Raw genomic sequence first — 26,069 nt, 5'->3', positions numbered from 1 at the left:
TAATAAGAATTGAGATATCTGAGAGAGTCATGTGAGTGAGATGTGCTTCGGAGCACGGCAGCATGGAGAAGGGAACTATAATTATTATATTCAGCCCAAGGGCACAACAGCCACTTTGGCCCCAAAAGGCATGGATTTTCTAGGGGACATTACGGCCACACAAGGGGGATGCCGCTGGGAAATTCAAAGCCTGGTGAGAACATTATCAAGTCCTTGTCAAATTGTGAATGAGAGACTGATGAAGTGTGTGCAGCCTGCACAAGAAACACATCAGAGCTCATGACTTTCATGAGACTTTTTTCAAATCATCATTAGAGTTGCATCATGTAGCCTTACAATGTATTACAAATCTAAACATACGGCCCAACGTTTGTATCACAACTGAAGTTGCATAAATAACTCTAAATTAAGCATATAGGAGGACCTGTTTCTTTGTTAACCGCTCAACACAGAATAGCCGCATTTGAGGTCTTCCTTGGAAATCGTTTGGAGAAAATATCATTTCTATTTTATTCAGCTTTGTTCAATTGTATTCTTCATACTAAAAAAGAATGCAACGGAATTCTAAGCAAATCTTGTCTGCTAAATGAACTAGTGTAGCCCACAGCCATCTGGCATAGCCAGATCAGGACCTAACATAAGGACAACTCAGAGTATGCTATTCTGTTCTTCTGAAATAGACTACATTTCTTCATATCATGTTTCTTTAGACCTGTCTAAAATAAATAACGGATTTATTGTGATGGTGTAGGCTATATTAAATGGATTTATTATACTTTTTAAAATGTAGATGTTCCAAAGGTCTGCATCAGTGGCTTGTAGGCTACGCGTGGAGGCCAGGAGATGCCAAACGTCTTTATGTTAATCACCGCCACTGCCCTCAGCACAGCCCAAACGTCTTTATGTTAATCACCGCCACTGCCCTCAGCACAGCCCAAACGTCTTTATGTTAATCACCGCCACTGCCCTAAGCACAGCCTGAAACGTCTTTATGTTAATCACCGCCACTGCCCTCAGCACAGCCTGAAACGTCTTTATGTTAATCACCGCCACTGCCCTCAGCACAGCCCAAACGTCTTTATGTTAATCACCGCCACTGCCCTAAGCACAGCCTGAAACGTCTTTATGTTAATCACCGCCACTGCCCTAAGCACAGCCTGAAACGTCTTTATGTTAATCACCGCCACTGCCCTCAGCACAGCCTGAAACGTCTTTATGTTAATCACCGCCACTGCCCTCAGCACAGCCCAAACGTCTTTATGTTAATCACCGCCACTGCCCTCAGCACAGCCCAAACGTCTTTATGTTAATCACCGCCACTGCCCTCAGCACAGCCTGAAACGTCTTTATGTTAATCACCGCCACTGCCCTCAGCACAGCCTGAAACGTCTTTATGTTAATCACCGCCACTGCCCTCAGCACAGCCCAAACGTCTTTATGTTAATCACCGCCACTGCCCTCAGCACAGCCCAAACGTCTTTATGTTAATCACCGCCACTGCCCTCAGCACAGCCCAAACGTCTTTATGTTAATCACCGCCACTGCCCTCAGCACAGCCCAAACTGACTAGCTAGCTAGAGCAAGCAGCTTGAGCCATTTCCATATAAATTACATCGGTAGAAACAAGACAAAACAACCAACTAGTTACCTACAGACAGTTAGCACACAGACGAGTACAAAGCTCTCCCTCCATTTGGGAAATCTGACCATAATTCTATCCTCCTGATTCCTGCTTAAAAGCAAAAGCTAAAGCAGGAAGCACCAGTGACTCGCTCAATACGGAAGTGGTCAGATGATGCGGATGCTACGCTACAGGACTGTTCTGCTAGCACAGACTGGAATATGTTCCGGGATTCATCCAATGGCATTGAGGAGTACACCATATCAGTGATATAGAAATTAAAATATATACAGGTTAAAAGTAATGACTAAATGTTCCACCCTTAAATATAGTTGTGAAATGTTTGATTAGTACTTTCTTAGTAGTGACTAATTATTACACTCCGAAACTGTGTGAGATGTGTTAGAATCTACTACCTGGTAATGTGTGAGTGTAGGACCAGTAAAGACTATGACATTGAGTTACTATTTAGCAATGGGAGTAAGAGTTAGACCAGACAACAAAGGACAAGGAGAGCTGGCTACAGACAACTGGGAAACCAAGATAAAGAGGCCTCCCAATTTAGGGAGGAGAGAGACTATGATAAGAAAATGTATGTGTGTGTATGTATGTGTGTGTATGTGTGTGTATGTATGTGTGTGTGTGTGTGAACTGATGGTCAGGAGAGCAGTTTTAAAGTGGAAAACTACAGCCCGCCTACAGAGGGGAGGGAGTTTTCTATGACGTGTGTGCGTAAAAAAATATTGTACGACCATTTTGTGGCAGAATTCTCAATGAATAAAGGCCTGACTATGCAGACCGGGACTCTGTCCGTTTCTTGATCCAAAAGCATTACAACCTTTTGGGAGACGCACAGAGACACTGAAATAGTTTGTTAAATAATTCTCATAACAATCAGTCACCGGCTTCATCAATAAGTGCATCGACGACGTCGTCCCCACAGTGACCGTACGTACATACCCCAACCAAAAGCCATGGATTACAGGCAACATCCACACTGAGCTAAAGGGTTGAGCTGCCGCTTTCAAGGAGCGGGACTCTAACCCGCACGCTTATAAGAAATCCCGCTATGCCCTCCGACAAACCATCAAACAGGCAAAGAGTCAATACAGGACTAAGATTGAATCGTGCTACACCGGCTCTGATGCTCGTCGGATGTGGCAGGGCTTGAAAACTATTACAGACTACAAAGGGAAACACAGCCGCGAGCTGCCCAGTGACACGAGCCTACCAGACGAGCTAAATGCCTTTTATGCTCGCTTCGAGGCAAGCAACACTGAAGCGTGCATGAGAGCTGTTCCGGATGACTATGTGATCACGCTCTCAATAACCGATGTGAGTAAGACCTTTAAGCAGGTCAACATTCACAAGGCCGCAGGGCCAGACGGATTACCAGGACGTGTACTCCGAGCATGTGCTGACCAACTGGCAAGTGTCTTCACTGACATTTTCAACCTCTCCCTGACCGAGTCTGTAATACCAACATGTTTCAAGCAGACCACCATAGTTCCTGTGCCCAAGAAAGCGAAGGTAACCTGCCTAAATGACTACCGACCCGTAGCACTCACGTCTGTAGCCATGAAGTGCTTTGAAAGGCTGGTCATGGCTCACATTAACACCATTATCCCAGAAACCCTAGACCCACTCCAATTCGCATACCGCCAGAACAGATCCACAGATGATGCAATCTCTATTGCACTGCACACTGCCCTTTCCCACCTGGACAAGAGGAACACCTATGTGAAAATGCGGTTCATTGACTACAGCTCAGCGTTCAACACCATAGTGCCCACACAAAGCTCATCACTAAGCTAAGGACCCTGGGACTAAACACCTCCCTCTGCAACTGGATCCTGGACTTCCTGACGGGCCGCCCCCAGGTGGTAAGGGTAGGCAACAACACATCTACCACGCTGATCCTCAACACGGGGGCCCCTCAGGGGTGCGTGCTTAGTCCCCTCCTGTACTCCCTGTTCACCCAAGACTGCGTGGCCAAGCACGACTCCAACACCATCATTAAGTTTGCTGACGACACACCGGTGGTAGGCCTGATCACCGACAACGATGAGACAGCCTATAGGGAGGAGGTCAGAGACCTGGCAGTGTGGTGCCAGGATAACAACCTCTCCCTCAACGTGAGCAAGACAAAGGTGATGATCGTGGACTACAGGAAAAGGAGGGCCGAACACGCCCCCATTCACATCGACGGGGCTGTAGTGGAGCGGGTCGAAAGTTTCAAGCTCCTTGGTGTCCACATCACCAACAAACTCTCATGGTCCAAACACACCAAGAAAGCCGTGAAGAGGGCATGACAACACCTTTTCCCCCTCAGGAGACTGAAAAGATTTGGCATGGGTCCCCAGATCCTCAAAAAATTATACAGCTGCACCATCGAGAGCATCCTGACCAGTTGCATCACCGCCTGGTATGGCAACTGCTCGGCATCCGACCTTAAGGCGCTACAGAGGGTAGTGCGTACGGCCCAGTACATCACTGGGGCCAAGCTTCCTGCCATCCAGGACCTCTATACCAGGCGGTGTCAGAGGAAGGCCCAAAAAATTGTCAAAGATTCCAGTCACCCAAGTCATAGACTGTTCTCTCTGCTACCCACCCCTTTGTTTTTACATTGCTGCTACTCTCTGTTTATTATCTATGCATAGTCACTTTACACCTACCTACATGTACAAATTACCTGGACTAACCTGTACCCCCGCACATTGACTCGGTACCCCCTGTATATAGCATCATTATTGTTATTTTATTGTTTTTACTTTAGTTTATTAAGTAAATAACTATTTTCTTAAAACTGCATTGTTGGTTAAGGGCTTGTCAGTAAGCATTTCACTGTAAGGTCTACACCTGTTGTATTCGGCGCATGTGACAAATACATTTTGATTTGATTTGGGCCCCGTGTAGCTCAGTTGGTAGAGCATGGCGCTTGCAACGCCAGGGTTGTGGGTTTGTTTCCCACGGGGGGCCAGTATGAAAAATGTATGCACTCACTAACTGTAAGTCGCTCTGCTAAATGACCCCAAAAAATGAATAAATAATAATAATAATAATAATAATTTGACCATATAAAAACACTGCAACTATTCCGATGAGACAGAAATGGAGCTCCTACTCCACCGCTGATGTGCTCGCCTGTACCAACCAAGTGATCATGACAGGACTTGCTAATCTTCAAAGATCAACAACACCAAACATATATCTGCTGTTTACTTATTTCACTTACGTCAACATCATCGCTTTCAACGTGCAAGACGTGTCTGAAACCGTATCACCAACCAACAGATACAGCCTCTTCCTCATAGATACAGCCTCTTCCTCATAGATACAGCCTCTTCCTCATAGATACAGCCTCTTCCTCATAGATACAGCCTCTTCCTCATAGATACAGCCTCTTCCTCATAGATACAGCCTCTTCCTCATAGATACAGCCTCTTCCTCAGTGAAATGTCGTGGCCGCTTCGGGGGCGTCATTTTGAGTAATTAAGTGATTTTTTATTTTAAAAGTCAAATGACAGCATACCCTGTTTCTGGTTGATGACAACAGTCAAGTGAATACGACAGATAGTTATCAAATTAATTCTGCGATATTGACACAGATATTATTGTTAGAAACACAAGGCCGGTCGAGGCCGCTATAGTAATTTAAAGAAAGTACACTCATTAAAGATCAGCTGGATTCACCTGGTCAGTCTATATCATGGAAAGAGCAGGAGTTCCTAATGTTTTGTACACTCAGTGTATAAAACTATGCTAAATATATTTACATCACCAAATACCTGATTAAAACACACTGTTTTGCAATGAAGGTCTATAGTAGCCTCAACAGCACTCCGTAGGGTAGCGCCATGGTGTAGCCGGAGGACAGCTAGCTTCCGTCCTCCTCTGGGTACATTGACTTCAATACAGAACCTAGGAGGCTTGTGCTTCTCACCCCCTTCCATAGACCTACATCGTAATTATGAGGACTTCCGGAGGACGTCCAACAACCAATCAAAGCTTTTAAAATATGAACTGTCATCCAATCAAATGATCAGAGAATGAACCTAGTACTAAGCATGTGTGATTTATAAGCTAGGTGAGTTGGTGACATTGTTGGATAGATAGAGATTGAGACAGTGAGTAGTGATACTAACGCTAACGACAATGTAGTGGATCTTTTGTTGTTGAAGACATCAGATTCAAGCTTCTGGGAAAAAGCCACATCGATCATGTAATGGACGAAGGTCTGCGTAATCAAACTGTGGAACATGATGGCGGCACAATTAAAGTTTAGCTAACAAGGAGCTTGCAGAGGTAATCACACGTTACCGTAGTTACTGTACCGTGCTTTAGTTGCTGAGCATATGAACATTTAGACTGTTTTCTCTGGGATGTCGAAATCAATTCAGAATGATTTGACATCACATCATCCTTTAAAAATCTGATTAACAGATGCACAACGTGGGCTGTCCATTTTTCTCTGATATTTAGCAAACGTGATAACACATAATCAATCCCAAGCAAAAACTATTTCCATAAATGTTGCAGCAGCCTAGGCACACCTAAACATTAGAGATCTGACATACAGTTTAAGTCCAGGCTCTGTCGTAGCTGGCCGCGACCGGGAGACCCATGGGGCGGCGCACAATTGGCCCAGCGTCGTCCAGGGTAGGGGAGGGAATGGCTGGCAGGGATGTAGCTCAGTTGGTAGAGCATGGTGTTTGCAACGCCAGGGTTGTGGGTTCGATTCCCACGGGGGGGTATGAAAAAAATAAAATAATAATGTATGCACTCACTAACTGTAAGTCGCTCTGGATAAGAGCATCTGCTAAATGACTAAAATGTAAATGTAAAATGTAAGTCGGAGGTTTACATACACTTAGGTTGGAGTCATTAAAACTCGTTTTTCAACCACTACACACATTTCTTGTTAATAAACTATAGTTTTGGCAAGTCGGTAAGGACATCTACTTTGTGCATGACAAGTAATTTTTCCAACAATTGTTTACAGACAGATTATTTCACTTATAATTCACTGTATCACAATTCCAGTGGGTCAGAAGTTTACATACACTAAGTTGACTGTGCCTTTAAACAGCTTGGAAAATTCCAGAAAATGATGTCATGGCTTTAGAAGCTTCTGATAGGCTAATTGACATAATTTGAGTCAATTGGAGGTGTACCTGTGGATGTATTTCAAGGCCTACCTTCGAACTCAGTGCCTCTTTGCTTGACATCATGGGTAAATCAAAATAAATCAGCCAAGACCTCAGAATAAAATTGTAGACCTCCACAAGTCTGGTTCATCCTTGGGAGAAATTTCCAAACGCCTGAAGGTACCACGTTCATCTGTACAAACAATAGTACGCAAGTATAAACACCATGGGACCACGCAGCCGTCATACCACTCAGGAAGGAGACGCTTTCTGTCTCCTAGAGATGAACGTACGTTGGTGCGAAAAGTGCAAATCAATCCCTGAACAACAGCAAAGGACCTTGTGAAGATGCTGGAGCAAACAGGTACAAAAGTATCTATATCCACAGTAAAACGAGTCCTATATTTACATAACCTGAAAGGCTGTTCAGCAAGGTAGAAGCCACTGCTCCAAAACCGCCATAAAAAAGCCAGACTACGGTTTGCAACTGCACATGGGGACAAAGATCGTACTTTTTGGAGAAATGTCCTCTGGTCTGATGAAACAAAAATAGAACTGTTTGGCCATAATGACCATCGTTATGTTTGGAGGAAAAAGGGGGCGGTTTGCAAGCCGAAGAACACCATCCCAACCGTGAAGCACGGGGTTGGCAGCATCATGTTGTGGGGGTGTTTTGCTGCAGGAGGGACTGGTGCACTTCACAAAATAGATGGCATCATGAGGAAGGAAAATGATGTGGATATATTGAAGCAACATCTCAAGACATCAGTCAGGAAGTTAAAGCTTGGTCGCAAATGGGTCTTCCAAATGGACAATGACCCCAAGCATACTTCCAAAGTTGTGGCAAAATGGCTTAAGGACAACAAAGTCAAGGTTTTGGAGTGGCCATCACAAAGCCCTGAACTCAATCCTATAGAACATTTGTGGGCAGAACTGAAAAAGCGTGTGCGAGCAAGGAGGCCTACAAACCTGACTCAGTTACACCAGCTCTGTCAGGAGGAATGGGCCAAAATTCACCCAACTTATTGTGGGAAGCTTGTGGAAGGCTACCCGAAACGTTTGACCCAAGTTAAACAATTTAAAGGCAATGCTACCAAATACTAATTGAGTGTATGTAAACTTCTGACCCACTGGGAACGTGATGAAAGAAATGAAAGCTGAAAGAAATCATTCTCTCTACTATTATTCTGACATTTCACATTCTTAAAATAAAGTGGTGATCCTAACTGACCTAAGACAGGGAGTTTTTTTACTAGGATTAAATGTCATGAATTGTGAAAAACTGAGTTTAAATGTATTTGGCTAATGTGTATGTAAACTTCCGACTTCAACTATATATCTATATATATATATATATATATATATATATATATATATATATATACATATAATCCATGAGGGAAAAAAGTATTTGATCCCCTGCTGATTTTGCAGGTTTGCCCACTGACAAATAAATGATCAGTCTATAATTTTAATGGTAGGTTTATTTGAACAGTGAGAGACAGAATAAATAAATATAAAGTTACATAGGCCTGCATAAATCAAGCTCAGCCCTGTAGGTTCTATTCTCCACCAGTTGTTGTCTCTGTCTCTGTGTGAAGGAAACCCCATGTTAGTCTAATCTAAATATAATGAATATGAACAAGTACAAAGTTGCTGCAGTTTGACTGGGTTTTAATCCTCCCCAAGGCCAGGCATTTTTCCAGGAGTTTTTTTTAAACAATGTGACATGATTAGAAAAACTGGTCCATCATAGCACATATAAAACCTTTTTTCCAACTGCTGAATCACTGTCATACCCTATAGGGTTCGGAGTTTTACCTGGTTAGGTTAGCATATAAAGAAAAACTACATAGAAGTGTCAAGTGGGCGAGATGTGTTTGACTGAATTCTGAGATGTCGGAGTTTAACTTCATGGAGAAACTATGACGACGCAGCTGTATGGGATGTATCAGCTAAGTCCCCTCCTGTTCCCTGATTAAGAGGTGATGACCACTCCAGCTAAGTCCCCTCCTGTTCCCTGATTAAGAGGTGATGACCACTCCAGCTAAGTCCCCTCCTGTTCCCTGATTAAGAGGTGATGACCACTCCAGCTAAGTCCCCTCCTGTTCCCTGATTAAGAGGTGATGACCACTCCAGCTAAGTCCCCTCCTGTTCCCTGATTAAGAGGTGATGACCACTCCAGCTAAGTCCCCTCCTGTTCCCTGATTAAGAGGTGATGACCACTCCAGCTAAGTCCCCTCCTGTTCCCTGATTAAGAGGTGATGACCACTCCAGCTAAGTCCCCTCCTGTTCCCTGATTAAGAGGTGATGACCACTCCAGCTAAGTCCCCTCCTGTTCCCTGATTAAGAGGTGATGACCACTCCAGCTAAGTCCCCTCCTGTTCCCCGATTAAGAGGTGATGACCACTCCACTACCAGGGTCAACTCTCTCCTGACCAGTGGTGTAGTGCGATTGTTTTTAGGCAAGGGAGCGCAAATAGGTTATGTAAATGACATCATCATTTGTAAGGACAGATGTAGCCTATAGAATATTCATTATAGAATATGCATAGAATGCATCCTCCAATTGCACCATCTGACTATACCCACACATACGGTTCCATTAGTTATACCCTGAAACCCCAGGTTAGGCATACCTCATTTCAAAATAGGCCTTCATCCTCAATATGGTGAATATTCATTCTTCATCCAAACTGCAACTGCATGTCAATCATGGAAATATGCATTTTGATCTTCTTGCAGTTTAATTACTGTTTGGTGAGTGGATCAGAGCAGATGGTGTTAACAAACGATCAGCCTTTCTTGATTCAGTCAAAGTATATAATCCTGCCTAGTGTCTCTGTTGAGATTTGGCGCATGATAATGTTTTGATGAATATTCAGCTTCAGATAACTAAAATCTCATTGTGTCACGATCGTTGAGAGACGGATTAGACCAAGGCGCAGCGCGGAATGCGAACATGTTTATTAAAACAATAAACACTGACAAGGCTAAACACAAACCAGATCCCACAACCCAGGCAGGAAAACTGGCTGCCTAAGTATGATCCCCAATCAGAGACAACGAGCGACAGCTGCCTCTGATTGGGAACCACACCCGGCCAAACATAGAAATACAAAACCATAGAGTTTCACACCCTGACCAAACTAGCTAGAGAATAACAGTCTCTCCAGGTCAGGGCGTGACAGTAACTAAACTCTCTCCCCGACCCCCACCAGGCGTGACACATTAGTAATGAGGAGGTGGTTTTGGTGCAGCAGAAGGCTATAGGTCTACTATGCTATTAGATTAGGTTCTGTTATGTAGAATACTAATGAATCATTATATGATCTTGATAGACATTGATCCATCGTTGATCTAACTTTACTAAACCCACACCATTGTGAGAAGTGATAATCTTCTATTTGTAATAATAATAATAGTAAGTGATGAGTAGGACTATTAGACGTAGGCAGCAGATCTTGATGAGGGTTATTTTAAACGTTTGGAGCGCCCTTTGTGGTGTTGAAAGGACAGCGCCAGGATTGCGCAACGATGTTAATTAAAGAAGTTGAAACAGCGATAGTCAAAGGATAGCTCTGCCATTCGGCCAGGGCCCGGTTTCCTAAAAGCTAAGTTCATCGTTAGACCCTTCGTCAGAGCATCGTTAAATCTCTGAGCAGTTTCCCAAAACCATCGTTATTAACGTTGAACTTAAAAACGCTCGTAATCTAACGCCTGCCTCAGACCACTCATAGAACAGCCAAGTGCGTCAGATGCTTTATTGCCCTCCCGCGTCACTTTATACACAGAAGATCTCCGCTGACCATAGAATCACATGGTTTATCCGTCTCTCTGTGACCGCAGATAACTTCAGAACAAAGTTGACTACAAATACAAAGCTGCCAATGTCAATTGATACAAACAAGTGACGTATAAAAATATGTTTCAGATGAAAACAGAGATAACTGCATTAAAATATAAACAGTAGGCTATAAGCCTATTTCAATCATATTGAAATACATATCATGTTCAATAAATTGGAGTTCTATTTTGCTACTTGTAGGCTACTGTCTGTAATTTGTCTCAATATATTTCATGATGTGTAGCCTAACATGTACGCAATGATGTGTCAAATCTGTGATTTAGTGCATTCTCTAGGAGCTGATCCGTCGTCAATATTGTGGAACAATTCTAATGTTAAGGTAAGATTTGAATGGAGAAAACTGTCTGAGAGCAGCGCTGCCTTACTTTAATCCTATCAGTATCAACACATACTCCAATGACACACTAACATACGGACCACACCGCCCACATACGGACCACACCGCCCACATACGGACCACACCGCCCGCATACGGACCACACCGCCCACATACGGACCACACCGCCCGCATACGGAACACACCGCCCGCATACGGACCACACCGCCCACATACGGACCACACCGCCCACATACGGACCACACCGCCCACATACGGACCACACCGCCCACATACGGACCACACCGCCCACATACGGACCACACCGCCCGCATACGGACCACACCGCCCACATACGGACCACACCGCCCACATACGGACCACACCGCCCGCATACGGACCACACCGCCCACATACGGACCACACCGCCCACATACGGAACACACCGCCCACATACGGACCACACCGCCCACATACGGAACACACCGCCCACATACGGACCACACCGCCCACATACGGACCACACCGCCCACATACGGACCACACCGCCCGCATACGGACCACACCGCCCACGTCACATTGCTAACATACGGACCACACCGCCCGCGTCACATTGCTAACATACGGACCACACCGCCCGCATACGGACCACACCGCCCGCATACGGACCACACCGCCCACATACGGACCACACCGCCCACATACGGACCACACCGCCCACATACGGACCACACACGCCCACGTCACATTGCTAACATACGGACCACACCGCCCGCATCACGGAACACACCGCCCACATACGGACCCACACCGCCCGCATACGGACCACACCGCCCACATCCCGGACCACACCGCCCGCATACGGACCACACCGCCCACATACGGACCACACCGCCCACATACGGACCACACCGCCCACATACGGACCACACCGCCCACATACGGACCACACCGCCCACATACGGACCACACCGCCCGCATACGGACCACACCGCCCACGTCACATTGCTAACATACGGACCACACCGCCCGCGTCACATTGCTAACATACGGACCACACCGCCCGCGTCACATTGCTAACATACGGACCACACCGCCAGCATCACATTGCTAACATACGGACCACACCGCCCGCGTCACATTGCTAACATACGGACCACACCGCCCGCGTCACATTGCTAACATACGGACCACACCGCCCACGTCACATTGCTAAAATACGGACCACACCGCCCACGTCACATTGCTAACATACGGACCACACCGCCCACGTCACATTGCTAACATACGGACAACACCGCCCGCGTCACATTGCTAACATACGGACCACACCGCCCACGTCACATTGCTAACATACGGACCACACCGCCCACGTCACATTGCTAAAATACGGACCACACCGCCCGCGTCACATTGCTAACATACGGACCACACCGCCCGCGTCACATTGCTAACATACGGACCACACCGCCCACGTCACATTGCTAACATACGGACCACACCGCCCGCGTCACATTGCTAACATACGGACCACACCGCCCGCGTCACATTGCTAACATACGGACCACACCGCCCACGTCACATTGCTAACATACGGACCACACCGCCCGCGTCACATTGCTAACATACGGACCACACCGCCCGCGTCACATTGCTAACATACGGACCACACCGCCCGCGTCACATTGCTAACATACGGACCACACCGCCCGCGTCACATTGCTAACATACGGACCACACAGCCCGCGTCACATTGCTAACATACGGACCACACCGCCCACATACGGACCACACCGCCCGCATACGGACCACACCGCCCACATACGGACCACACCGCCCACATACGGACCACACCGCCCACATACGGACCACACCGCCCACGTCACATTGCTAACATACGGACCACACCGCCCACGTCACATTGCTAACATACGGACCACACCGCCCACGTCACATTGCTAACATACGGACCACACCGCCCGCGTCACATCGCTAACATACGGACCACACCGCCCACATACGGACCACACCGCCCGCATACGGACCACACCGCCCGCATACGGACCACACCGCCCACATACGGACCACACCGCCCACACGGAACACACCGCCCCACATACGGACCACACCGCCCACATACGGACCACACCGCCCACATACGGACCACACCGCCCACATACGGACCACACCGCCCGCATACGGACCACACCGCCCGTATACGGACCACACCGCCCACATACGGACCACACCGCCCGCATACGGACCACACCGCCCACATACGGACCACACCGCCCACATACGGACCACACCGCCCGCGTCACATTGCTAACATACGGACCACACCGCCCGCGTCACATTGCTAACATACGGACCACACCGCCCACGTCACATTGCTAACATACGGACCACACCGCCCACGTCACATTGCTAAAATACGGACCACACCGCCCGCGTCACATTGCTAACATACGGACCACACCGCCCACGTCACATTGCTAACATACGGACCACACCGCCCACGTCACATTGCTAACATACGGACCACACACCGCCCGCGTCACATTGCTAACATACGGACAACACCGCCCGCGTCACATTGCTAACATACGGACAACACCGCCCGCGTCACATTGCTAACATACGGACAACACCGCCCACGTCACATTGCTAACATACGGACCACACCGCCCGCATCACATTGCTAACATACGGACCACACCGCCCACGTCACATTGCTAACATACGGACCACACCGCCCACGTCACATTGCTAAAATACGGACCACACCGCCCGCGTCACATTGCTAACATACGGACCACACCGCCCGCGTCACATTGCTAACATACGGACCACACACGCCCGCGTCACATTGCTAACATACGGACCACACCGCCCACGTCACATTGCTAACATACGGACCACACCGCCCACGTCACATTGCTAACATACGGACCACACCGCCCACGTCACATTGCTAACATACGGACAACACCGCCCACGTCACATTGCTAACATACGGACAACACCGCCCGCGTCACATTGCTAACATACGGACAACACCGCCCACGTCACATTGCTAACATACGGACAACACCGCCCACGTCACATTGCTAACATACGGACAACACCGCCCGCGTCACATTGCTAACATACGGACCACACCGCCCGCGTCACATTGCTAACATACGGACCACACCGCCCACGTCACATTGCTAACATACGGACCACACCGCCCGCGTCACATTGCTAACATACGGACCACACCGCCCGCGTCACATTGCTAACATACGGACCACACCGCCCACGTCACATTGCTAACATACGGACCACACCGCCCGCGTCACATTGCTAACATACGGACCACACCGCCCGCGTCACATTGCTAACATACGGACCACACCGCCCGCGTCACATTGCTAACATACGGACCACACCGCCCACGTCACATTGCTAACATACGGACAACACCGCCCACGTCACATTGCTAACATACGGACCACACCGCCCACGTCACATTGCTAACATACGGACCACACCGCCAGCATCACATTGCTAACATACGGACCACACCGCCCACGTCACATTGCTAACATACGGACCACACCGCCCACGTCACATTGCTAAAATACGGACCACACCGCCCGCGTCACATTGCTAACATACGGACCACACCGCCCACATACGGACCACACCGCCCGCATACGGACCACACCGCCCACATACGGACCACACCGCCCACATACGGACCACACCGCCCACATACGGACCACACCGCCCACGTCACATTGCTAACATACGGACCACACCGCCCACGTCACATTGCTAACATACGGACCACACCGCCCACGTCACATTGCTAACATACGGACCACACCGCCCGCGTCACATCGCTAACATACGGACCACACCGCCCACATACGGACCACACCGCCCGCATACGGACCACACCGCCCGCATACGGACCACACCGCCCACATACGGACCACACCGCCCACATACGGAACACACCGCCCACATACGGACCACACCGCCCACATACGGACCACACCGCCCACATACGGACCACACCGCCCGCATACGGACCACACCGCCCGCATACGGACCACACCGCCCGTATACGGACCACACCGCCCACATACGGACCACACCGCCCGCATCACGGACCACACCGCCCACATACGGACCACACCGCCCACATACGGACCACACCGCCCGCGTCACATTGCTAACATACGGACCACACCGCCCGCGTCACATTGCTAACATACGGACCACACCGCCCACGTCACATTGCTAACATACGGACCACACCGCCCACGTCACATTGCTAAAATCACGGACCACACCGCCCGCGTCACATTGCTAACATACGGACCACACCGCCCACGTCACATTGCTAACATACGGACCACACCGCCCACGTCACATTGCTAACATACGGACCACACCGCCCCGCGTCACATTGCTAACATACGGACCACACCGCCCGCGTCACATTGCTAACATACGGACCACACCGCCCGCGTCACATTGCTAACATACGGACAACACCGCCCACGTCACATTGCTAACATACGGACAACACCGCCCACGTCACATTGCTAACATACGGACAACACCGCCCGCGTCACATTGCTAACATACGGACAACACCGCCCACGTCACATTGCTAACATACGGACCACACCGCCCGCGTCACATTGCTAACATACGGACCACACCGCCCACGTCACATTGCTAACATACGGACCACACCGCCCACGTCACATTGCTAAAATACGGACCACACCGCCCGCGTCACATTGCTAACATACGGACCACACCGCCCGCGTCACATTGCTAACATACGGACCACACCGCCCGCGTCACATTGCTAACATACGGACCACACCGCCCACGTCACATTGCTAACATACGGACCACACCGCCCACGTCACATTGCTAACATACGGACCACACCGCCCACGTCACATTGCTAACATACGGACAACACCGCCCACGTCACATTGCTAACATACGGACAACACCGCCCGCGTCACATTGCTAACATACGGACAACACCGCCCACGTCACATTGCTAACATACGGACAACACCGCCCACGTCACATTGCTAACATATGGACAACACCGCCCGCGTCACATTGCTAACATACGGACCACACCGCCCGCGTCACATTGCTAACATCACGGACCACACCGCCCACGTCACATTGCTAACATACGGACCACACCGCCCGCGTCACATTGCTAACATACGGACCACACCGCCCGCGTCACATTGCTAACATACGGACCACACCGCCCACGTCACATTGCTAACATACGGACCACACCGCCCGCGTCACATTGCTAACATACGGACCACACCGCCCGCGTCACATTGCTAACATACGGACCACACCGCCCGCGTCACATTGCTAACATACGGACCACACCGCCCACGTCACATTGCTAACATACGGACAACACCGCCCACGTCACATTGCTAACATACGGACCACACCGCCCACGTCACATTGCTAACATACGGACCACACCGCCAGCATCACATTGCTAACATACGGACCACACCGCCCACGTCACATTGCTAACATACGGACCACACCGCCCACGTCACATTGCTAAAATACGGACCACACCGCCCGCGTCACATTGCTAACATACGGACCACACCGCCCGCGTCACATTGCTAACATACGGACCACACCGCCCACGTCACATTGCTAACATACGGACCACACCGCCCACGTCACATTGCTAAAATACGGACCACACCGCCCGCGTCACATTGCTAACATACGGACCACACCGCCCGCGTCACATTGCTAACATACGGACCACACCGCCCGCGTCACATTGCTAACATACGGACCACACCGCCCACGTCACATTGCTAACATACGGACCACACCGCCCGCGTCACATTGCTAACATACGGACCACACCGCCCGCGTCACATTGCTAACATACGGACCACACCGCCCACGTCACATTGCTAACATACGGACCACACCGCCCGCGTCACATTGCTAACATACGGACCACACCGCCCGCGTCACATTGCTAACATACGGACCACACCGCCCGCGTCACATTGCTAACATATCGGACCACACCGCCCACGTCACATTGCTAACATACGGACAACACCGCCCACGTCACATTGCTAACATACGGACCACACCGCCCACGTCACATTGCTAACATACGGACCACACCGCCAGCATCACATTGCTAACATACGGACCACACCGCCCGCGTCACATTGCTAACATACGGACCACACCGCCCGCGTCACATTGCTAACATACGGACAACACCGCCCACGTCACATTGCTAACATACGGACCACACCCCCCACGTCACATTGCTAACATACGGACAACACCGCCCACGTCACATTGCTAAATAAATGTACACATACATGTTATTTAATCATTTCATCCAAACTGCTCGGAGCATCTACGTAGCCAGGCACTAAAATACAACTTGGTCTATTTGTGGCGCTTGACGCGCTGCAAGTCCCGCCTCTCCCATCTCCTCATTGGTTTTTAGGAGCATATACCCACGTGGGTGATTGAAAGATGAACTGAGGTCCACACTCCAGTCCAGTTGGTGGTGGTAATGCACCTTAAAGTTGGTTGCCAACCGCCATATAAAGTCCAAAGAAGAAGAAGAAGCCTGAAGGAGGAGAGATTACTTGAAACTAACTCTGTTTACCCTTTAATCTGTGGATTAATTGTCGGAGTAGAGGACCTTGTGCATTTCAGGTAAAATAACAACCCAATGTTTATATCCCAGGACAAATTAGCTAGCAACAGTAAGCTAACTAGCTAAATGTCCATAAATGTTTCATGCTTTTCGACCTGTCCCCAAATTAATATAGTTGGTTCAGAGTTCGTTCTGATATTTTAACCTGCGTGTCCTGATCAAGTCTGGTGTGGATGGACAAAATCAACAGGCGCGCGAGCGGTGTGGTCAGCATGTTAGCGACTGTCTCTCTGCGTGGTGTTTTGGGAAATGCATGTTACATCTTCAGCCGTTGTAGGAAAGATGCATCGTTACAAACACTTGTAAGCCTAAGGTCCATCGGCATCGGGAAACGGGGCCCAGTTCAGGAACAAACAACAATTATTTACAGTATATTCTAATAGGACTACGACTACGTGGTATACAGTAGCTATTGGTAGCCTATAGTCTAATAGGCCTACGACTACGTGGTATACAGTAGCTATTGGTAGACTATAGTCTAATAGGACCTACGACTACGTAGTATACAGTAGCTATTGGTAGACTATAGTCTAATAGGCCTACGACTACGTGGTATACAGTAGCTATGGGTAGACTATAGTCTAATAGGCCTACGACTACGTGGTATACAGCAGCTATTGGTAGACTATAGTCTAATAGGCCTACGACTACGTGGTATACAGTAGCTATTGGTAGACTATAGTCTAATAGGCCTACGACTACGTGGTATACAGTAGCTATGGGTAGACTATAGTCTAATAGGCCTACGACTACGTGGTATACAGCAGCTATTGGTAGACTATAGTCTAATAGGCCTACGACTACGTGGTATACAGTAGCTATTGGTAGACTATAGTCTAATAGGCCTACGACTACGTGGTATACAGTAGCTATTGGTAGACTATAGTCTAATGTAAATACAAATACATATAGCTTAATATCGTTGTACTTTTTGTGAGGAGAGTTTTATTGTGAAAAGGCATTTCATTGTATTGTGTAGCTTACACTATGGTGTATTATAAATAAACTTTGATTGGTTAGCTTGAACACATGGTTACAATATACCCTACTACAGAATAAAAGAAAACAGAGGTGAACTATCAATTCATATCATTTATTTGCATAGATTAAACATGCTATCAAATTAATTGACCAAGTAGTGAACCTAAATCATTACTAAGTAGAATTGCAGGAAATTCATTTTAAAACAGCCATAAAATCAAGCTTTTGGTGTGGTGTATTCATGCATCTCAATAAACTATAACCTAAATGCATTTTTTCCTCCACCTTGGCCCAATTCACATTTCCAGTTGCCCACCCTGACATACCAAGCTAGAATGGGCCCTGTGTCTCAACCAATAGCCAATATTGGCTAAATATCCCAAGCTACAGCATCTTCCAGGGAGGGTCAGGCTCCTTGAGCCTTGCGGTGGCCACTCTGGTTTGGGTGTCCTTGGCAGAACGGTGTCGCTGTAACCAAGTGCTCACATATCGTTCTGGGTTCCACTGCACAACAGCAGGTCGTGGAGTTTTATGAACATCAAGGCAGACACAGTGAATTTTGATATATGTTTTTCTTTATGTTCTGATTGGCCAAAGTGGTGAAGCCTCCAACAGGCCTCCGCAGTGCCACCGCCAGACAGTGAAGAAACCACCATTTATGATGATAATGATGGTGATGAGATGAGAAGAGATGATGATGGTGATGGTGAAGCCTCCAACAGGCCTCCGCAGTGCCACCGCCAGAGAGAGAAGACAGTGAATGTATAACCTACATAGACTACCCAACTAGCTACCTGGAAACCACCATTTACCGACCTATAGGCAGCTATAACCTACATAGACTACCCAACTAGCTACCTGGAAACCACCATTTACCGACCTATAGGCAGCTATAACCTACATAGACTACCCAACTAGCTACCTGGAAACCACCATTTACCGACCTATAGGCAGCTATAACCTACATAGACTACCCAACTAGCTACCTGGAAACCACCATTTACCGACCTATAGGCAGCTATAACCTACATAGACTACCCAACTAGCTACCTGGAAACCACCATTTACCGACCTATAGGCAGCTATAACCTACATAGACTACCCAACTAGCTACCTGGAAACCACCATTTACCGACCTATAGGCAGCTATAACCTACATAGACTACCCAACTAGCTACCTGAAACCACCATTTACCGACCTATAGGCAGCTATAACCTACATAGACTACCCAACTAGCTACCTGGAAACCACCATTTACCGACCTATAGGCAGCTATAACCTACATAGACTACCCAACTAGCTACCTGGAAACCACCATTTACCGACCCTATAGGCAGCTATAACCCTACATAGACTACCCAACTAGCTACCTGGAAACCACCATTTACCGACCTATAGGCAGCTATAACCTACATAGACTACCCAACTAGCTACCTGGAAACCACCATTTACCGACCTATAGGCAGCTATAACCTACATAGACTACCCAACTAGCTACCTGGAAACCACCATTTACCGACCTATAGGCAGCTATAACCTACATAGACTACCCAACTAGCTACCTGGAAACCACCATTTACCGACCTATAGGCAGCTATAACCTACATAGACTGCTGGTCATTAGTAGCCTACCAAACTAGCTAACTGCCTGGTACTCAGCACTCTATTGTCCCTCTAATCATCTGACATCAATGCTAATGTAATCGAAAACCTAATCAAACACTTCATGAGAGCCCATGAGCTCATGTTGTGCAACATTTCTATAGGCTATGCAATTGCGTGAGAAAACAGAGTGATGGCCTCTATTAAAAAGAGGAGGATCCCATCAGCTTTCTATAGACTAGGCCTACTATATTTATTTATCAACTTTCCTAATATTAAGCACATTGTTTCTCTTTACAACAGGAGTATAGCCTACCTGGCTGGCATGAAAATAAACCATGTGAAAAGCATCCTCCATTCTCTATTTAAGTGTTCTGCAGGGATACGCCATCCCATCTGGTTTGCGCTTAGTGGGACTATCATTTGTTTTTCAACAGGACAATGACCCAACACACCTCGAGGCTGTGTAAGGGCTATTTGACCCAAGAAGGAGAGTGATGGAGTGCTGCATCAGATGACCTGGCCTCCACAATCCCCCGACCTCAACCTAATTGAGATGGTTTGGGATGAGTCGGACCGCAGAGTGAAGGAAAAGCAGCCAACAAGTGCTCAGCATATGTGGGAACTCCTTCAAGACTGTTGGAAAAGCATTCCAGGTGAAGCTGGTTGAGAGAATGCCAAGAGTGTGCAAAGCTGTCATCAAGGCAAAGGGTGGCTGCTTTGAAGAATCTCAAATATAAAATATATTTTGATTTGTTTAACACTTTTTTGGCTACTACATGATTCCATATGTGTTATTTCATAGTTTTGATGTCTTCACTATTATTCTACAATGTAGAAAATAGTAAAAATAAAGAAAAACCCTTGAATGAGTAGGTGTTCTAAAACTTTTGACTGGTACTGTATATGTGTAGGTCTTTGTTTTTCTGTGTGTTCATGTATATGTGTTTCTGTGTGTTTCCAAACCTTTCCCTTGGTAATAAAATAATACATAAGGTGTGAAAGAAATTGTGTTGGGAGAGAGTTGAGTTATTGACTAGACTGGTGGGGGTCGGGGAGAGAGTTGAGTTATTGACTAGACTGGTGGGGGTCGGGGAGAGAGTTGAGTTATTGACTAGACTGGTGGGGGTCGGGGAGAGAGTTGAGTTATTGACTAGACTGGTGGGGGGTCGGGGAGAGAGTTGAGGTATTGACTAGTTATTGACTAGACTGGTGGGGGTCGGGGAGAGAGTTTAGTTATTGACTAGACTGGTGGGGGTCGGGGAGAGAGTTGAGGTATTGACTAGACTGGTGGGGGTCGGGGAGAGAGTTGAGGTATTGACTAGACTGGTGGGGGGTCGGGGAGATAGTTGAGGTATTGACTAGACTGGTGGGGGTCGGGGAGAGAGTTGAGGTATTGACTAGACTGGTGGGGGTCGGGGAGAGAGTTGAGGTATTGACTAGACTGGTGGGGGTCGGGGAGAGAGTTGAGTTATTGACTAGACTGGTGGGGGTCGGGGAGAGAGTTGAGTTATTGACTAGACTGGTGGGGGTCGGGGAGAGAGTTGAGTTATTGACTAGACTGGTGGGGGTCGGGGAGAGAGTTGAGTTATTGACTAGACTGGTGGGGGTCGGGGAGAGAGTTGAGTTATTGACTAGACTGGTGGGGGTCGGGGGAGAGAGTTGAGTTATTGACTAGACTGGTGGGGGTCGGGGGAGAGAGTTGAGTTATTGACTAGACTGGTGGGGGTCGGGGAGAGAGTTGAGTTATTGACTAGACTGGTGGGGGGTTGGGGAGAGAGTTGAGGTATTGACTAGACTGGTGGGGGTCGGGGGAGAGAGTTGAGTTATTGACTAGACTGGTGGGGGTCGGGGAGAGAGTTGAGGTATTGACTAGACTGGTGGGGGTCGGGGAGAGAGTTGAGTTATTGACTAGACTGGTGGGGGTCGGGGAGAGAGTTGAGTTATTGACTAGACTGGTGGGGGTTCGGGGAGAGAGTTGAGGTATTGACTAGACTGGTGGGGGTCGGGGAGAGAGTTGAGGTATTGACTAGACTGGTGGGGGTTGGGGAGAGAGTTGAGGTATTGACTAGACTGGTGGGGGTCGGGGAGAGAGTTGAGATATTGACTAGACTGGTGGGGGTCGGGGAGAGAGTTGAGATATTGACTAGACTGGTGGGGGTCGGGGAGAGAGTTGAGTTATTGACTAGACTGGTGGGGGGTCGGGAGATAGTTGAGTTATTGACTAGACTGGTGGGGGTCGGGGGAGAGAGTTGAGGTATTGACTAGTTATTGACTAGACTGGTGGGGGTCGGGAGAGAGTTGAGATATTGACTAGACTGGTGGGGGTCGGGGAGAGAGTTGAGTTATTGACTAGACTGGTGGGGGGTCGGGGGAGAGAGTTGAGGTATTGACTAGTTATTGACTAGACTGGTGGGGGTCGGGGAGAGAGTTTAGTTATTGACTAGACTGGTGGGGGTCGGGGAGAGAGTTGAGTTATTGACTAGACTGGTGGGGGTCGGGGAGATAGTTGAGTTATTGACTAGACTGGTGGGGGTCAGGGAGAGAGTTGAGGTATTGACTAGACTGGTGGGGGTCGGGGAGAGAGTTGAGGTATTGACTAGACTGGTGGGGGTCGGGGAGAGAGTTGAGGTATTGACTAGACTGGTGGGGGTTGGGGAGAGAGTTGAGGTATTGACTAGACTGGTGGGGGTCGGGGGAGAGAGTTGAGATATTGACTAGACTGGTGGGGGTCGGGGAGAGAGTTGAGTTATTGACTAGACTGGTGGGGGTCGGGGAGAGAGTTGAGTTATTGACTAGACTGGTGGGGGTCGGGGAGAGAGTTGAGTTATTGACTAGACTGGTGGGGGTCGGGGAGATAGTTGAGGTATTGACTAGACTGGTGGGGGTCGGGGAGAGAGTTGAGGTATTGACTAGACTGGTGGGGGTCAGGGAGAGAGTTGAGGTATTGACTAGACTGGTGGGGGTCGGGGAGAGAGTTGAGGTATTGACTAGACTGGTGGGGGTCGGGGAGAGAGTTGAGTTATTGACTAGACTGGTGGGGGTCGGGTGTGCAGGTGGCTCAGGCTGGCTGAAATTTGATAGAGGATGTCTTAATAAAGACATAAAAACAAAAAAATATTTGTACATTTTTTAAATAGTTGTTCATATGTTAGGCTATTGGTTAAAGGTGCAACACAATATTGATTATTAATTACCTTTGATCTAGTTCAGTCTTATCAATCACTTAAACATATTTAATAATGAGCTCTTCCTAGCTGGATGATTGTGGCCATTTTTGCTTACTTTTTGTTGTTCTAAATAGAGACGGCTACAAGATCCACGGGTCATATTGGATTGGATTGAAATGCAGGAAATGTGCTTTAGATACCAAATAAATTATGGGGGAGGACCCCAAAACCCCTGCCTGGTTATGTCCCCCCCCCCCCCTACTTCTAAAACCAAAGTTGCCCTTATTACTGTCTGTAGAGTCAATCACATACACAAACACAATCACATTATTACACATCAATGTGATTTCAATCCTTGCTGGGTACTAACTCATTCTTTCGTTTTTTGACATCAAATTCAAATCCTGTCCTGCCCTCAGTGGAACAGTTGGGCTCTTCTCCAACACCATCCATCCATCCATGATGAGCCTGTCCTGCTCTGAAGCCTGTGAACACCTCGTACCCTCCCAACACTGTGTGTAGCCCGCTCTTGTTTGGATAAATACCATAGTAGTGTGTTACCTACCTGTCTGGAGTGTGATCGGGGATCCGGCTGTCTGAAGAAGGAGTCTGGTAGTTTCCTCATCCTCATTGGCAGAGAGGAGGGAGGCAGGGCGGAGGTTTTAGGGTTCATCACGGAGTTAAACAGCGCCTCCAGATCCGTCTGGGAGTCCCCGCGGACGTGCACGATCTGCTGCCCCACCGGGGGCGCGCACTGACCCTGACGCCCGTCCATGTTGCCTTCCAGAGATGATGCGTCCAATTAAAACAACTGAACAGTTTATTATGAATGATAACGAATGATTCCAAAACGAGAAATGGTCCAGGGTCAAATGGAAGACGACCCCCTAAACTGACTACAAAGATCGGATATACTTTGGAGTTTAATTAATTTGTTTTTATAGATTTGAATTAGGAAAGTTCTTATAGTGTTTTGTGTAGTTCGTTATTTGATAAACTGGCAAAACTTTGTTATCCTGCACCATCAAATGAAATAGTTATGTTAGTTTCCTGAATTTCCAAACTCCTCGGCGCTGAAAACACGCATCCAGCCAGCCAGACGGCCCGTCCCACAAAACTCAGACAGACTTTTTTCCCCTACAGAAACTTCGTCTGATGATCGCTTTTCTTCAACCGCTGGACTCGAAAACCGTTCCAGCTACTCCCAAATGTCATTTCTGCATACTGTCCGACATTCAGTCCTCTACATAGTTTCATTTGCTGAAAAATAAGTGTTTACGTGGTAATAAATCTCAGTTTTCCAAAGTTCTTCCAAACTGTCGATAGGACAGGCTGCAGCCTCGGAGTCTCATGTGACCAGTGAGGGGCGGGGTTAAAGGGGGTTATTTTTTACAGTCTATGGTTAAAGGCTCCCACCAGAGGGCAATGCCTCCCCAATTTCTTCTTCTTCTTCTTCTTCTTCTTCTTCTTCTTCTTCTTCTTCTTCTTCTTCTTCTTCTTCTTCTTCTTCTTCTTCTTCTTCTTCTTCTTCTGCTTCTTCTTCTTCTTCTTCTTCTTCATCGACTGGAGTGTAAATCGTTACACTGTGATACAAAAGGGAAAAGGAAAACAATTCCCCTGCCAACTAACCCTTTACTTATAAACAAAAACAAAAAACACCACCCCATTCCACCACTTTGACCCTTTCTGATCCTACACCACCAAGCCAACAGCCTGGGAGGACGGACACTACCGTTCAACTCTGCAGTAAAATCTCGTAAACCCAAGTACTTCTCTGCAGCTGCCACCACAAAACTATTTTCTGTGATTTATGTTCCATTTCTGTGGTACAGCTGATAACCACGGCAACGAATGCAAAAGGTCTACTATTCACTGGCAGCCTCTCAGGATCCCTCACCTTTGACCCTCACCTTTGACCCTTCTTCCTCTCCTTTCTTCACTGCCTCAGCATGCGAAACCTGCACTACTCTGACTCTAGCCACCTCAACCTGCCTCTCTCGCACCGGACACTTCCGATCCCCAGCAACATGGGCATCCCTACAGTTAACACATTCCGCTTCTTTTGCCGAAACTACACATTCCTTTGTCTCATGCCCTCCTGCACACTTCTCACGTCTTGGAATGTCCCTCCTACACACTGCTGCAGCATCACCATAAGCCTGGCACCTGAAACATCGCAGTGGGTTTGGAACAAAAGCTCTTAAGCGAAAACATTAGCCTCGTTATTGTTATTTTATTGTGTTACTTTTTATTTTATTTTTTACTTTAGTTTATTTAGTAAATATTTTCTTAACTCTATTTCTTGAACTGCATTGTTGGTTAAGGGCTTGTAAGTATCCTCCATTTCAGATCATGAAACATGGGACCAATACCCCACATGTTGCGCTTCTATTTTTGTTCAGTATAACTTTTAAAAGTGAGATTTTCACTGGGCAGTTACTTTAAAAGACCCCAAATAGAAACAGCAAAGTAGAAGAAAAAATACCTGTTGTATTCGGCGCATGTGACAAATAACATTTTATTTTATTTAATTGTATTACTTTGTCAGTTAAAGACAAAACTCAAATGGACAGACAGTGACTCTTCTGCTC

General features: G+C 47.7%; 1 protein-coding gene across 1 annotated transcript in view; it reads right to left on the bottom strand.

Moving 5' to 3' along the window:
* The window catches only part of LOC121559720 (transcriptional coactivator YAP1), a 75,424-nt gene extending 50,493 nt beyond the window's left edge, over positions 1-24,931 (bottom strand). Inside the window, exon 1 of the mRNA XM_041872828.2 lies at positions 24,044-24,931. Coding sequence (XP_041728762.1) covers positions 24,044-24,253 — 210 coding nt within the window. The 5' untranslated portion in view covers positions 24,254-24,931. The remainder of the gene's footprint in view (positions 1-24,043) is intronic.
* Between the last annotated feature and the right edge of the window lie 1,138 nt (positions 24,932-26,069).

Source organism: Coregonus clupeaformis, unplaced genomic scaffold (genome assembly GCF_020615455.1).
Source record: "Coregonus clupeaformis isolate EN_2021a unplaced genomic scaffold, ASM2061545v1 scaf0063, whole genome shotgun sequence".
Lineage (NCBI taxonomy): Eukaryota > Metazoa > Chordata > Actinopteri > Salmoniformes > Salmonidae > Coregonus > Coregonus clupeaformis.
Note: the sequence above shows the minus strand (reverse complement) of the source record. Positions and strands in the feature narration are given on the sequence as shown.